General features: G+C 44.3%; 1 protein-coding gene across 1 annotated transcript in view; it reads left to right on the forward strand.

Annotated features, from left to right (window-relative positions):
- The window catches only part of LRRCC1 (leucine rich repeat and coiled-coil centrosomal protein 1), a 297,998-nt gene that overhangs the window by 147,568 nt on the left and 136,747 nt on the right, over positions 1 to 13,683 (forward strand). Inside the window, exon 14 of the mRNA XM_069220424.1 lies at positions 11,003 to 11,177. Coding sequence (XP_069076525.1) covers positions 11,003 to 11,177 — 175 coding nt within the window. The remainder of the gene's footprint in view (positions 1 to 11,002; positions 11,178 to 13,683) is intronic.

Genomic DNA, 13,683 nt, shown 5'->3' on the forward strand with positions numbered 1-13,683 from the left:
TGGCTTGTTGTGTTGTGCAGGGGCACACATATGGCAAAGGTACAGTGTGTGTGCGTGTAACTTGCCACTGCCGCTATCTGCAGTCCATTGGGTCCCGCGATGTCCTCCCTCTGACTGCGAACCGTCGCCTGATCACCACTTGCAGAGCTATAAAAACTAAATATGGCAGGAGGAGCACCATCAACTTGGCGTTTTCTCGGGTACACCTCCACTGCGGCTTCGAGGTGTGACTGCAAGGATCTAAATCAGGCCCTAGGTCACTGTGCCAACCCAAATCAGAAAAACTGTTGTACTGCAACCATTGCACTACCCACTAAGCAATATCTGAACAAGATCTGTTTAATGTTACAGTTAATCTCATGAGAGGTTATAGGAACAATGAGTGGAGCCCCAAACCCCTTTTCATTAAGGAATGCCACATTAAAAAACACTAGACTCCAAAGGATACATTTAAAACTCCTAGTCAAGTTCACACAATATGAATTGTAACCACAATGAAGAAAAATGCTATGGCAGAAGCATCAGTTCTCAAAGGCTGATTAACCAATACCACTTCAACATTATTGCTGGTAATAATATATAAATACAGAAAAAACATACACTCTTCCTGCTACTTCTACGTGCTGGTCTAATTTTCAAATTATAGCAAAGCAGAAAATAAAACCTATTATGATTTTCAGAGATGATACACACCGGTTTACCTGTTTGAAAAATAAAATTATTTGTTCAAGAAAATAGCATATCATGCTGTTCTCATCTCAGGAGTCCAGGTGTGCTGGTAATTCTGATAGAGATTTATAGCCAAAGTTTCCTCCCCTTTTGAATATTTCACAGGAGGCACACTTTTTAGCAGGACCTTCTCACCCCGGTAGATGGCACGTCTGGCTTCGCATTGATACCGTTCTGCTCCAGAAATACAGCGAGAGGCCTATTTAGGCACCTCTTCTACACACTGATGTCCGTTCCATTGTTTACGTGCCACCAGATGCGAATCTGGAATTACCCCATGTGTCCTTGAGACCGTTACCGCTATCAGATTATTTTTTTTACAGTGTGCATGGGACACGTCCCCTCCCAAAAGGACCAGTTGTAAGCCCTGTAAGGACTGACACAAGCAAATGTCTGGCAGATCCTCAGCCATTATGTTTGTGGTGCCTGGGGGTTGAGCCATGACATTAGGCCTGTAGTGACTACACGTCAATGAATTTGAATGCCACTGGAAACCATAAGGCAAAACTCTACATTGCCAAGCACCAGAGGACTTTGTGATAAGAGCATTCCAAGTTGAAGTTAGGTCGCAGTCCAATTCGAGATCCAAAAGTGCCCACTGTTGTTCCAGGGGTCGATCTTCCTCTCAGTCCAAATCTTCAGGTAAGTTAAAGTCAAAAACACAAAAATTGTAAACATGATTCAGCCCCTTCCTGCCGCTCACACTCTGCTAAGAAGACATGTGGGCAGCACATACATAAATCTTGCTCCCAAAGTTGTTTGACTTCGGAGCAATCCCGCAACTTGTTCTGGCCCAATCTAAGTTTCCAGGGCTGTCCTCCAGTTCTAAGTAGATGGAAGAGTTTATGCAGCCATGCCCTGACTCTACGGATCCTTTCCCACTTCTTCTAGTTCGCTAGCGGGCCCCTTGAAGCGGAGAGCTTTTTCACCTGGGTTATCGCCGGTGTGTTTGACTCTCTGAGCCCATCGCCGCTGTTGGCTCCTCCTCCGGTGCCGCGTCGGCGCTGGTCCTGGCGAATAGACACCGATGCCAACTCAGTTGGCTACAGTCGTCCTCTTGGATGTTGAGCCGCCACCAGTTCGACCTTTATTTAAGTCTTGTCTGTTTTTTGTTGAGGCTCCATTTCCTCCGTCTTCATCTGCTACCACCATGTCAACAGCACATACTGCATTTTCTTTTTGGTATAGATTTGTATAACGATTATGATGCAGGTGATGGGATTGGTTAACCTTATTATGAGGAGAATTGATATGACGATCTGCAAGAGGCTAGTGGCCTGTTACTTCCCCTGAGTCCATACTCCTTTCACTCCCAGGCCTTGCCACTCAGGAGAGGGCTTCCCACACCATGGTGATGCGTAAGGTGGCCAAAGTCCTTGACCTGCAGCTCCCAAGCACAGAGGTCAAGACCAGTGTACTTATGGAGGTTCTTCAGCCAGGCCAGACGTCTACTGAGCCCCTTTTACCCTTTAACAAGGCCCTAATGGACACTTTGTTAGGGGTGTGGGCCAAACCTTGCGATGGTCCTCTGGATAACTGCCAGATTAGATCACACCATCACAGCATTTTTTTTTCTCCGCACCCTTCATCTGAAAGTTTTATGTTGCAGATATCTGCAAGTAAAACCAATCATGGCACCTATGTGACTGCTCCCCGACAGGGAGTCTTAACAGTTGGGATATTCCGTAACAGAGGGGGTTATTACAACTTTGGAGGAGGTGTTAATCCGTCCCAAAAGTGACGGTAAAGTGACGGATATACCACCAGCCGTATTATGAGTTCCATAGGATATAATGGACTCGTAATACGGCTGGTGGTATATCCGTCACTTTACCGTCACTTTTGGGACGGATTAACACCTCCTCCAAAGTTGTAATAACCCCCAGAGTCTTTTAATCCACCACCTTGGTACTCGGGTCTGTGAATGCCAGCTATCTGCCAGGGCAGTATTTTTTGCCCTTTGGGACTCTGTAGCTCAAGTCCTCCTAAGTGCTGTTGATGATTGCCGATCCATCCTCACCCAGGCCATACTGGCCGGTCATAATGCAGCAAATTTCATATTCGATGTGGCTTAGACACCACTGATTCCATCAGGTGGGGCATTGGCACAAATATTTCCATTCGTCTCCTGCTTGGCTGCGGTCCACCGTTGTTTCAGGCAATGTCCAGTTGTCCCTCATGGACATGCTGTTTGATGGGACTCGCCTCTTTAACGACTAGGCAGACTTTGCTCTTGAGTAGTTCAGGGAGAGCAGGGCTGCGGCACTCTTTCATGGCCTATCTACTCCACTTCGCCAGCCGCATCAGCCCTACTGTTCCTTTCATGACTTTGGCAGAAGTACCCCATACCATCAGTCAATCAAACCACCTCATGGCACCCAGCAGTTTCACATCTGTGGTGTTTACCACTTCTACGGTCAAGATCAACCCGATTGCCTAGTCTGTTACCCTACCCGCAGTTCCAAATGCTAAAGCCCTTTTACATGCCCTTAGTGGAGCAAAGCCTCCCAGTAGTAGGCAGGATCCAATGATTCTTGCCCAGTTGGCAGGCCATAGCTTCCTACATGTGGGTCCTGAAATTGTTTGAAACGGCTATGCCCTATCCTTCCTTTCTGCCCAATTGCATCTTCCACCGTCACACAGTGACTTATAGAAGGACCATCTTTACATTTTGCTGCAGGAAATGTAAGCCCTTTTGGACAAATGGTCTATTGAGTGGATGCCTGCACAAGAAGTATGACATGTTTGCTATTGCCGCTGCTTTCTGGTGTCCAAGAAGGACTAAGGCCTTCAGCCTATTTTAGACCTGCACCCTTTCAATGCCTTCATCTATGTGCTCATCCTGCAGACCCACCAGCAGTACCTGCGGTTTGTGGTGGGACAGGAGCATTTTCAATTTCCTGTGCTCCTCTTTCGTCTCCCCGTTCCCCCTTTGGTGGTCACAGAAATTATGGCAATTGTGGTAGCACATCTTCGGAGTTTAGGGGTGCTAGTCTTCTCCTACCTCAATGACTGGTTGATGAAGGCGGGCTGCCTTCAGGCAATTTTCAACCAAGCAAAACTCCTGTCATCTTTGGCCTTCACTATCAACGTGCCTTCTGAGATACTCACCTTCATTGCACCCATTCAGGCACCATTTGCTTTTGTGCCCCCAGACCGCCCCCCAGCTTCTCACCCCCCTAGCCCCCCCGAAAAGAATGCCCAGGACATTCAGGCAATGATCTCAATCTTTCATCCTCTGTCCTGGGTTACAGTGAAGTCGACCCTGAGACTGGTGGCATCCCACATCCTGCTGGTCAAGCATTCCAGGGCGCATATGCAGGCTCTGCAGTGGCATCTGCAGTCCCTGTAGGCCCAACATCACCTTTCCAAACATGTTCAGATTTTGGAAAATACTGCAAAAGATCTGCAGTGGTGGTTACTGGACCTTGATTGGGTCAGTGGCAGAGCCCTCTCCCTTTCCCACATACTGCTGACAGTGGTGACCAAGGCTTTGCTTCTCGTTTGGGGATGGCCATCTGGGAGAAGTGGAGATCAGAGGCATCTGCTCACCAGCAAAATTCCTGCAACATATCAGCCTTCTGTCCGGTAGCCTACTGAGTCCTGGCTCCATAGCAACTTTCTGAAGCTGAGAGTTGTCCACTAGGCGTTGAAAGCTTTTCTTCCCTTTTCAAGGGGAGGCCTGTACATGGGATTTTTCTTGCGTGGCGTTTTCACTTTATTACTGTTTGAAGTGCTGCATAGATACCTTATACATTGCCTCCAAGTTAAGCCTGGCTGCTCTGTGTCAAGCTGCCAGAAGGTTGAGCAAAGGTAAATTTGGGGTTTGCTTGTAATTTCACCCTAACAAGGATTGTGCTTGCTGCTTGTGTATGATTTCACCTACCCGCACCTAGTAGCCCAGTTTCTTACAGACTTCATGCTTGGATCCCAAAAGAATGCTGATTTTTTTTACATGGATGTCACCAAAGAACATTGAATGGACAATGAGGTCTTTGCGTGGTTCTCTGGAGCAAAAAAGGCAAAGCTGTGCAGAAGAGAACCATCTCCCTCTGGATCTTGCTCTGCATTAAGATATGCTATACACTGGCTAAAAAGCAGTTTCGGGAAGGACTGCGTGCTCAGTGTACCAGGGCCAAAGCTGCCACCACTGCACTAGCATGTGGAGTCGCTGTTCTAGACATTTACCAGGCTTCGTGGACGTCTCTCCATATGTACACGAAGCCCTATTATCCGGATTGTTAGGTTCGCTGAGGGGAAATTTTGCACACTCAGTCCTGCAGGATTGGCTGGCTTGAATCCAGACCCACCTCCAAATAGATACTGCTTTGGTATCCATACAAACAGTAAGAAATCTGCGGCTAGAAGTCTCTAACAGAAGAACATGTTACTTACCTTGGTTAATGCTCTTTCTGGTGGAGACCCTGTCTAGCTGCCGATTCCTTACTGTCCTTTCTATCCTCCCTGTTCTGTGTTGCCCTCTATCTTGTAATAAGATCTCTAGTCTAGGAATCTGCACACTGGTCACACCAATTTGAGGTTTTGTGTCAGCGGTCGCAGACAGTCTCAAAAGCCACTGGCAGAGCACGGGAGTGGGGCCGATATAGGCTCCACATGTCATTTCCTGAGCTGAGCAGTGTCAGTGTGGAGCTGCACAACGCAACCTACTTGTCTGCTTTGACTGCAGAAAAGTTTCCAGATCCAGTCTGACACCTGGGGAGTGTTCAGAAGATGTGTAGTCTGCAGCTAGATTATATTTGGCCTGTCCCATTATTGTCTGGTTTGAAGACTTCTCTCTGGCCTTCATTTTCAGTGCTCCACGTTTAAAATGCAGTCTCATTCTTGTTAGGAACTATTTGCAGAAACAATTGTCAGAAAGTGTCCTAATGCCTTTTCCTTATAAAGGGCAATGTTATTTAAATACCAACAAAAGAAAGTCATGTAGTTATTAACCTTCAATAAACTCATAGAAGTTAAGAACACGCTATTGTAAACAAATTAAGCAGTCAGCATTTAGATAAAGCACCCCTTTTTTGGATAATGATATTGGTCTGCTGAGAAGAAGCCATAGGAAACCCACTATCATTGTTGAGGATATTAGTCAGAAAAAGTGCCCACAGAACAGGAGTGCCTGTGAAAAGATCCAGTGCCGAGCCATCATAACTCTGCTCTTTGTTAGAAGTGCTACTGTTTAGCACTAGCAGGACTTCTGTTAGTGTAAAATGTAAAGAACAATAACCATTTGACGGGTGATGTACATTATCAAGGTTACCATTACTGTAACTAAAGAAGAAAAAGCAATAGATAGATCAGGGCTGTAAATGCCTGCAGATTTAGTGTCCCATCATCCCCTACCTCAAATTTACCATTTATTACTCACAAAAAAACACCCACGTCCCCAGATAGAAAGGTTAGTTATCCCAAGCCACCTCTTGCAGGTATGTTTTGCATTGTCTTATAGCCTTTCTGTATACTAATCTGCGTATTTTAACCTACTATATTTAGAGAAACTACTGTTAGTTTTTGATTGGCTTAAGTACCCTAGAGTCAAACCAGAGATTTGAGAGATGAATCCTACTATTAGTTTAAGTAGTGAAAACAGAATATATGTAGTAAACTCTAATGATTTATAAGGGCAGTTAGTATCAGAAATGGAGTTTGGTTTTGCAAACACAATATATCTTGCTTAGCAGTAAGTACAATCCTCTGTAGCACAGAATGAGGATTAACTGTTTCATATTTTATCCTTTTGATCCCTTCAATGGTTACTTCCCTGCAAGCCCTACAACTATGGCACTTGTCATAAAACTAATCATAAATGGATTCTGGTCACTTAAACGCCTAGGAGATACGTCATACCCAGTTATGCGTCCAGGCAATGACTCAGATACAAAAATATCATATAAGGTCCATTTAGTCAACAAATCCAGTAGTCACATAGATTGGCTATCAGGAGTTGCTAACTTGAAACACAAATTCCTATCACAATATAATAGATTTTTATTAAGGTCAGAAGATACTGTTTTTGAGCAGATTTGGAGAAGTGTAGAGCTCAATGAGCGAGCTCCCTTATGTCCATAAAAACAGCCCAGGGGAGCTGCTCTAACAGAGGGAAATGAGTAATACAGTCCCCTTCTTCCAACTTGCTCAGCATTCAACCCATCCTACTCTTCTGACCGTGTTAATATCCTCATGAGATACCTTGAGCCCATTAATTTGTGTTAGCTTTAAGTTAAAACAGTATACCACTTAGTTCTTTAAGGGGGCATGGTTCTCTATAATATTCATAGGCAAACAGAATCGTTTTTCAGTAACATTGCATGAAGATTAACTTTTAGGGGAAATTGAAGTGCATCCACATTCGAAGTGTGTCTGGTTTAACAGTTGATTGCATGAGCGAGCATAGGATTTGTTGATAAAAAATATTGTGTCCATAGTCTGATGTACAATTAAAGTGACTTCATCAGTGTCAGGTAAGCTTTTTCGTACTCGCCAAATCATTACTAAAACCAGTTTGAGTTGATTGGTCATGTGCTATAATGTTATTCTAAAGAAAGGTGATATTACTTATACAAGATTGTAAAGGATATAATTTTTCATGCAAGTATCAAGTAATGGCCAAACATCTGGCAGTGTTGAAAGGCTAATTAAATACTTGCATTGAGAGTAGAATTTATTAAACAACACTAGTTTCTCCTAAATATATGGTCAACAGACTTATCATTAATAGGTACTAACAGGGCTGGAATTACCGCTCCCGGTGGTCCCCTATGAGCACCAATTGACTCATCAGAGGAAGGATGTATATCTGCTTGAACCATAATTTGAGTTCCTTCGGAATTAAGATTCTTTCGAGGATACCCCTTGTAAACTGCTGGAGTTGTCTTTGGTGTTGAAAACTGGAGCCCTCACAAGACTTTCAGCATGCAACACAAAAGAGTAAGAGTGATTTATTTGTCTAGTAACCCCACCGTCTTCTTTAGAAGACAGTACAGTAGCTTTAGCTTTTTGCTTACCCATAGTGCATAGAAGATAACCAAACTAAGTAGTACAAGTTGAACAGGAAGAAGGCAAAGGACCAAGAAAGCAGGCCTTCAAAAACAAGAAGTCAATTTAGTACCAATACGTTTGGCGTTGAACCCACCCCAATATGCAGAACTGGGATCCATCTGAATAGCACCTGATTTTTCCAGCTTGGAGGCCTCCAAAGTATAAGAGACCATGGGGGTCATTCTGACCCCGGCTAAACATTGTTAGCGCCCGCAGGCCCAGCGGGAAGGGGGCCTACAACACTGAAGCCGGCTCCGAATGGAGCCGGCGGTGTTGCAGGTGTGCGACGGGTGCAGTTGCACCCGTCGCGCTTTTCACTGTCTGCTAGGCAGACAGTGAAAAGCAGGCTGGGGCCCTGTTAGGGGGCCCCTGCACTGCCCATGCCAGTGCAGCATGGGCAGTGCAGGGGCCCCCGGGGGCCCCTAGACACCCGTTACCGCCAGCCTCTTCCTGGCGGTGTAAACCGCCAGAAACAGGCTGGCGGTAAGGGGGTCAGAATCCCCATGGCGGCGCTGCTTGCAGCGCCCCCATGGCGGATTCGCCCAGCCGGGGGAAATCCGGCGGGAAACCGCCGGACCTGGTTTTCTGACTGCGCCTTTACCGCCGCGGTCAGAATGGGCAGGGAAGCACCGCCAGCCTGTTGGCGGTGCTTCCGTCATTCGCGGCCCTGGCGGTCTTTGACCGCCAGGGTCGGAATGACCCCCCATGTGTCTACAGCCTATCAATGGACATAGGACAAAGAGTACTTACTTAGGGTCACTATCCCTCGACCCTAAACTTGAGGACCGACCCTAGGGCATTTGCCTTGGAAAAAAAGTCTCAGTAGGAGGCAGGGCACTGCTTCTGAGGGAGTTGGGTGTCTACTTCCGAGACCCACCACAAATGGCTCTGACTGTTGGGTTCACTTCTCAAACTCCAAAATGGAGCATTAGTGAGTGAAAACATACTTAGATCATCTATTCCCAACTTCTTTTCCAGCTTTCAAAAACAGTTTAAAACTCTTAATGCCAGCATTGCAGACATGTAGGATTGTCTAAACGTCTTTTTGTCTTCCACCACTATGCTTGCTTACCCAAATCCACTTAAGTTAAGAGCAAGGCTTTTGACCGCTACACACAACCTGACCTGTTGCTATTCTAAGCTGAGATTTCAAACTATCAAGTCCATCATGATACGGTTACATTCGGGATAGTAATTAGTAACTGGATGGTGTTGTAATAGCATTTATATAGCTCTGACTACCTGTGAAGAGGTTTTGAAGTGTTTTACTGCTGGTAACATGAAACCCCGGAACACAAGTTTAGTAGTTAGTCAAAGTATAACCTAGTCAGCTTTTAAAATTTGATATTGGTGTACTACTCTCTATTTTTTACAGAATTATATGTGTTTGTATAGTATTATATCTGTAAAGTGCTCAGATATTCCAGAGCTTTAATATGCGGTATAGAAGAACCTCAATAATTAAGTTAACAGCGACAGTTGACATCTTAAGACCTTCCTCCTGAAGTCTATGTGGATATTCTGGCAGCCAAGCGTCGTTTCACCAAGACGATATACGCCTGCCGTTGTGGATTTTTTTTTTTTATAATTGTGTGCCTTCCATAATGTCGGTCCTCCCCCCTTTCTGCATCCCTTCCACAAGTTCTATTGCTTACACTGTCGTTGATCCAGCAGGGCTCTGCTTTGGGCACAGTTAAGGATTATCTGTCTGCCATTTCAGTGTTTTTGCGGTTGCTGGACCAATCTTCACTTTTTAAGTCACCTGTATTGGCTAGGTTCTTTAAAGGTCTGCAGCATATGTTCCCACCTAAGCCTTTTTATCATGCCTCAATAGGACCTCAACCTGGTCCTGACTATTCTAATGTGTGCACCATTCAAGCCTTTACATAATTGCCTTCTTAAGCTGCTGACCATCAAAACTGCTTTTTTACTCTCCATAATATCGTCGAGGAGGGTCACTAACCTGCAAGCGCCCTGGAAGCACCCACCTTTTTACCACCATTTACCCAGACAAACTGGTTCTTCGGTTGTGTGCCTCCTTTCTGCCAAAAGTTGTCACTCATTTCCATGTATGTCAGAACATCACTGTGCTTACCTTCTTTGCTCCACCTCATCCTTCCAAGAAGAGGAGAGATTCCACTGCCTGGACCTAAAAAGAGTGTTGTCATTCTGCTTTGACCTCACAAGAGTTCCAGATGGACGATCACCTCTTTCTGAGTTATGTGGGGCAAAGAAAGGGGAAGCTGTACAGAAAAGAACCATTTCAGTGTGGATTGTCTTGTGCATTAACATCTGAAACAGCCCCTGAGGGATTTCTACCAGAGCCACTGCATTAGCGCGCAGTGTTCCTCTCTTGGATATCTGTAAGGGAGCCACATGGGCATCCCTGCACATAGTTACAAAACATTACTGCCTGGACAGTCAGGTCCATTGTGAATGGCTTTTCACCTGTTCGGTACTGCAGGACTGCTTGATTTAATTGTATCTGCAGACCCACCTCCGGGGAGTATTGCTTGGGTATCTATTCAAAGGTAAGGAATCTGCGGCTAGAAGTCTCTAACAGATGAACAAGTTACTTAGCTTCGGTAATGCCTTATCTGGTAGAGACTCTATCTAACTGCAGACCCTCCCATTCTATCTGCTCTGCAAACCAGTTCAGTTATAGGGACACCCTTTTCATGGCTTTTGTCTTTTCTACCCCCGTGGTCAGTTCCCATCATGGCATTGCACTCCTGGCGTTGAAAGTCACAAAAGTAACTGATGGTGGGGCCTATATAGGTACAGCGCACACGTCACTTCCTGTGCAGATAACACTAACTATGCCAACGTGGAACCAAACAATGACCCCTACAAGCACGCAGGGATACCGGATCCAGTCTGACTTCTGGGGATATTCAAAGATAGGAAATCTGCTGCTTGACAGAGTCTCAACCAGATAAGGCGTTTCCGACAGTAAGTAACTTATTTGTTTAGTATACCATTAACATCAAGAAATGGACTTGAGGAGAAAACCAGTTTGCTGTTTCTATGCACGTTATTCATGTAGATTGAAGTAATAATTGATGGTGCTACTTATTATTACTGGTTATCAACATTCAAGTAAAATAAAATTATATGTTCTATAGAACATATTTAACAGGCTGCCTTGTTATTAAAATGTGCCTTGTAGTTTGTTAAAAGCAGTATATACTTATCTATCATCTGTTTCCTTTGTTGTATTAAGAAAAAACTTCGAGCATTTGAGGATACAGCAGATGAAGAAAAACGAAAGGCGCTTCAAGTTGAACTACTCAAGCAAGACAAAGCTAAACTTATTTCACAGCTAACTGCCCAAGAATCTGTGATAGATGGTTTAAGAGCAGAAAGAAAAATTTGGGGACAAGAGCTTGCACAGCAGGGTAATAAACTGCGCATTATTTGGTATTGCCAAGCACTGTTACAAAAGTTAAAATATTGGCTAGACCTATTTTATTGTTCTCCTTCCTTAACATTAGTAGAATATGCCTGAAAATAAAATATACATGGCCAGGTAAAATAGTTGTGTGTTGCATATAAAAAGACAACCAGCATCAGACCAAGTTTTTGGTACGTTTGGGCTTTGGTGAGGCTAACTTGAGCAATGCAGAATAAACTCAACTCCTGCTCTTTGCCTCCTAGGCAATACAGTTTAGGACAAGCCCAGTTGGAACATCAAGACCACTATCTACATCCTTAGGCTAAATGGACATTGTTACCAAGCTCAACAAAAGCGTATCCATCCTAAAGGAGATAGCCATTATCATTATTATTATCTTAGGCTTCTAGTTTCTTTTTGGTTCAGTTTCATGGATTTTTACTGCAACCAAATTCTACGTGACCTCAAAATATCCTCCCAGGGCAGCATCCACTGGAACTGATGTCCATGTTTTTCCTGGGAGGACCTGGCCTGGCAGTTCGGGCTGGACTGTTCCCATGGGGAACAGGGTCAAGACTGATTTGCGTATGGCTGGATCCATACTGCTGGGGTGGCATGGTGAGCAGAAGAACGATGGATTAAACCCAGATCTGTGACTGGGGGTGAGTGTTTGAACAGTTTCAACACTCCTTCCATCATCCTTTTTTGTTGCTATAGTTTCCCTAAGTGGGAAGGGTATGGCCAGATGTGGGTCCCTTGCTCACTGTGCCACTGGATTCAAGCTAGCCTGGCTGATGAAGGGTGATACCCTGAAACCGGTCCCAGGATGCTTGTTTCCAGTCCAGGGAGGACCTGGCCTGGCAGTTCGGGCTGGACTGGTTCCCATGGGGAACAGGGTCAAGACTGATTTGCATATGGCTGGGTCCAAACTGGGGTGGCATGGTGAGTAGAAGAACAATGGATTAAACCCAGATAAGTGACAGGGGTGAGTGTTTGAAAAGTTTCAACACTCCGTCCATCATCCTTTTGTGTTCCCATGTTTTTCCTTGGTTTTGGATACAATAAATATCCCTGTGTGGGCTTACTGGCAATATGAGTTAGCCATAGGAGCTGACTCTTGCTTGCCTGAATTTCATTAGGTAACCTGTAAACACTGGATTCATTTAAGAGCCGGAAAAAAATAATAGTTCCTGCACCACTATTTCAGGTGCCCCTTGACAAGCAGGTAACAGTAAGCATGGGTGAAATCCCAGTTTAAGATCCATCACTGTATAGCTTGGCGTCTAGCACTGGTGATGGGTACCTTCAAACAGGTACCTTTTAACTTGCTTTTATAGTCTACACCTGGTAGGGCAAAATCCTACTGGGTCCCCCATGTTAAACCCCTTCTGAATACTGAATGGGTAAAAGCATAAATGAAACAAATGGAAGGACTTTGTCAGGAAAGTTCTGCTCCCTCATTAGCGTATCCAGGATTTTCTATATCGTCTTTAGGCCTCACATTAATAAAGTTCCATGAATAAAGGGAGTCTCTGGCCTCTTTCTCCAGAGCATGTCTAAATAGAAAAGTAACAGTACCATGTATGTTCCTGTTATCTGGCTGCCATTAAGATAAACAGATTCAGGGATCTTACAGGTGAGATAATGTGGGTCTCCTCCCATAGTGAACTTTTCTGTGCATTTATTAGTTCCTTAAGTAGAGCCAGCTGTCCAGCTCGGTCATCTGCTACCCCTCTTGACAAAGAGGTAAAAAGTAGAATTTCTTGCTCTTGTGAAAGTGTGTGTTCTGATGAGGACATATAAGTGAGCATTATATTTATCTAATTTTTTGTTAATGAAGTCAACAGAACATGTCCATACACAGTGAAAAGACTTTACCCTGAAAACAGAGGAAGTATTGTGATTCTAACTACAAAATATGTGATCAGTCCATTTAACGGTGTCACTCCCCTAGTATTTCACTTGTTTAGATAGGTAATAACTGATGAATTGATCATGGAAAGACTTTGTGGATGATCATCCTGTTAATCCCTTGATTTGAAGAAAGTCCCAGAGCTGCCCCAGGCAGTGCATAATGCGGGATTCAAGGTCGATTTGTGTCTCTCTCAGGAGCCCACTTGGTCTGCAACTTTTTATTTCTTACTTTTGGTTTTGAAGAATATATTTCCTTAACTCACTCAAACTAGTAACAGATCATCTGTAATGGTTGGTTGCGGTCCAGCCTTCATTTTGATAAATCACTATGTTTGTGCCTCTAATTATATATATATTTTTCATAGTCTTAATTGCACCCTGTTTGACACTACCAGGCAGACTACAATGAACCTTAAGGTTTGAACTTGCTATTCTGTCATTATGAACCTGCTATTTTCCTATTATTGCAACCCGTAATGTTTAAAGCTAGGAGCTTTGTTCATGCTGTCCCATTTGTTAAGATATCAAGGCCAGAAGCTTCTGTTTATGTGACACGGCTCTCACAACTGAGGAAGCCTTCTCTGTCCTACAGATGG

The sequence above is a fragment of the Pleurodeles waltl genome, chromosome 2_2, assembly GCF_031143425.1.
Source record: "Pleurodeles waltl isolate 20211129_DDA chromosome 2_2, aPleWal1.hap1.20221129, whole genome shotgun sequence".
NCBI classification, from domain to species: Eukaryota; Metazoa; Chordata; class Amphibia; order Caudata; family Salamandridae; genus Pleurodeles; species Pleurodeles waltl.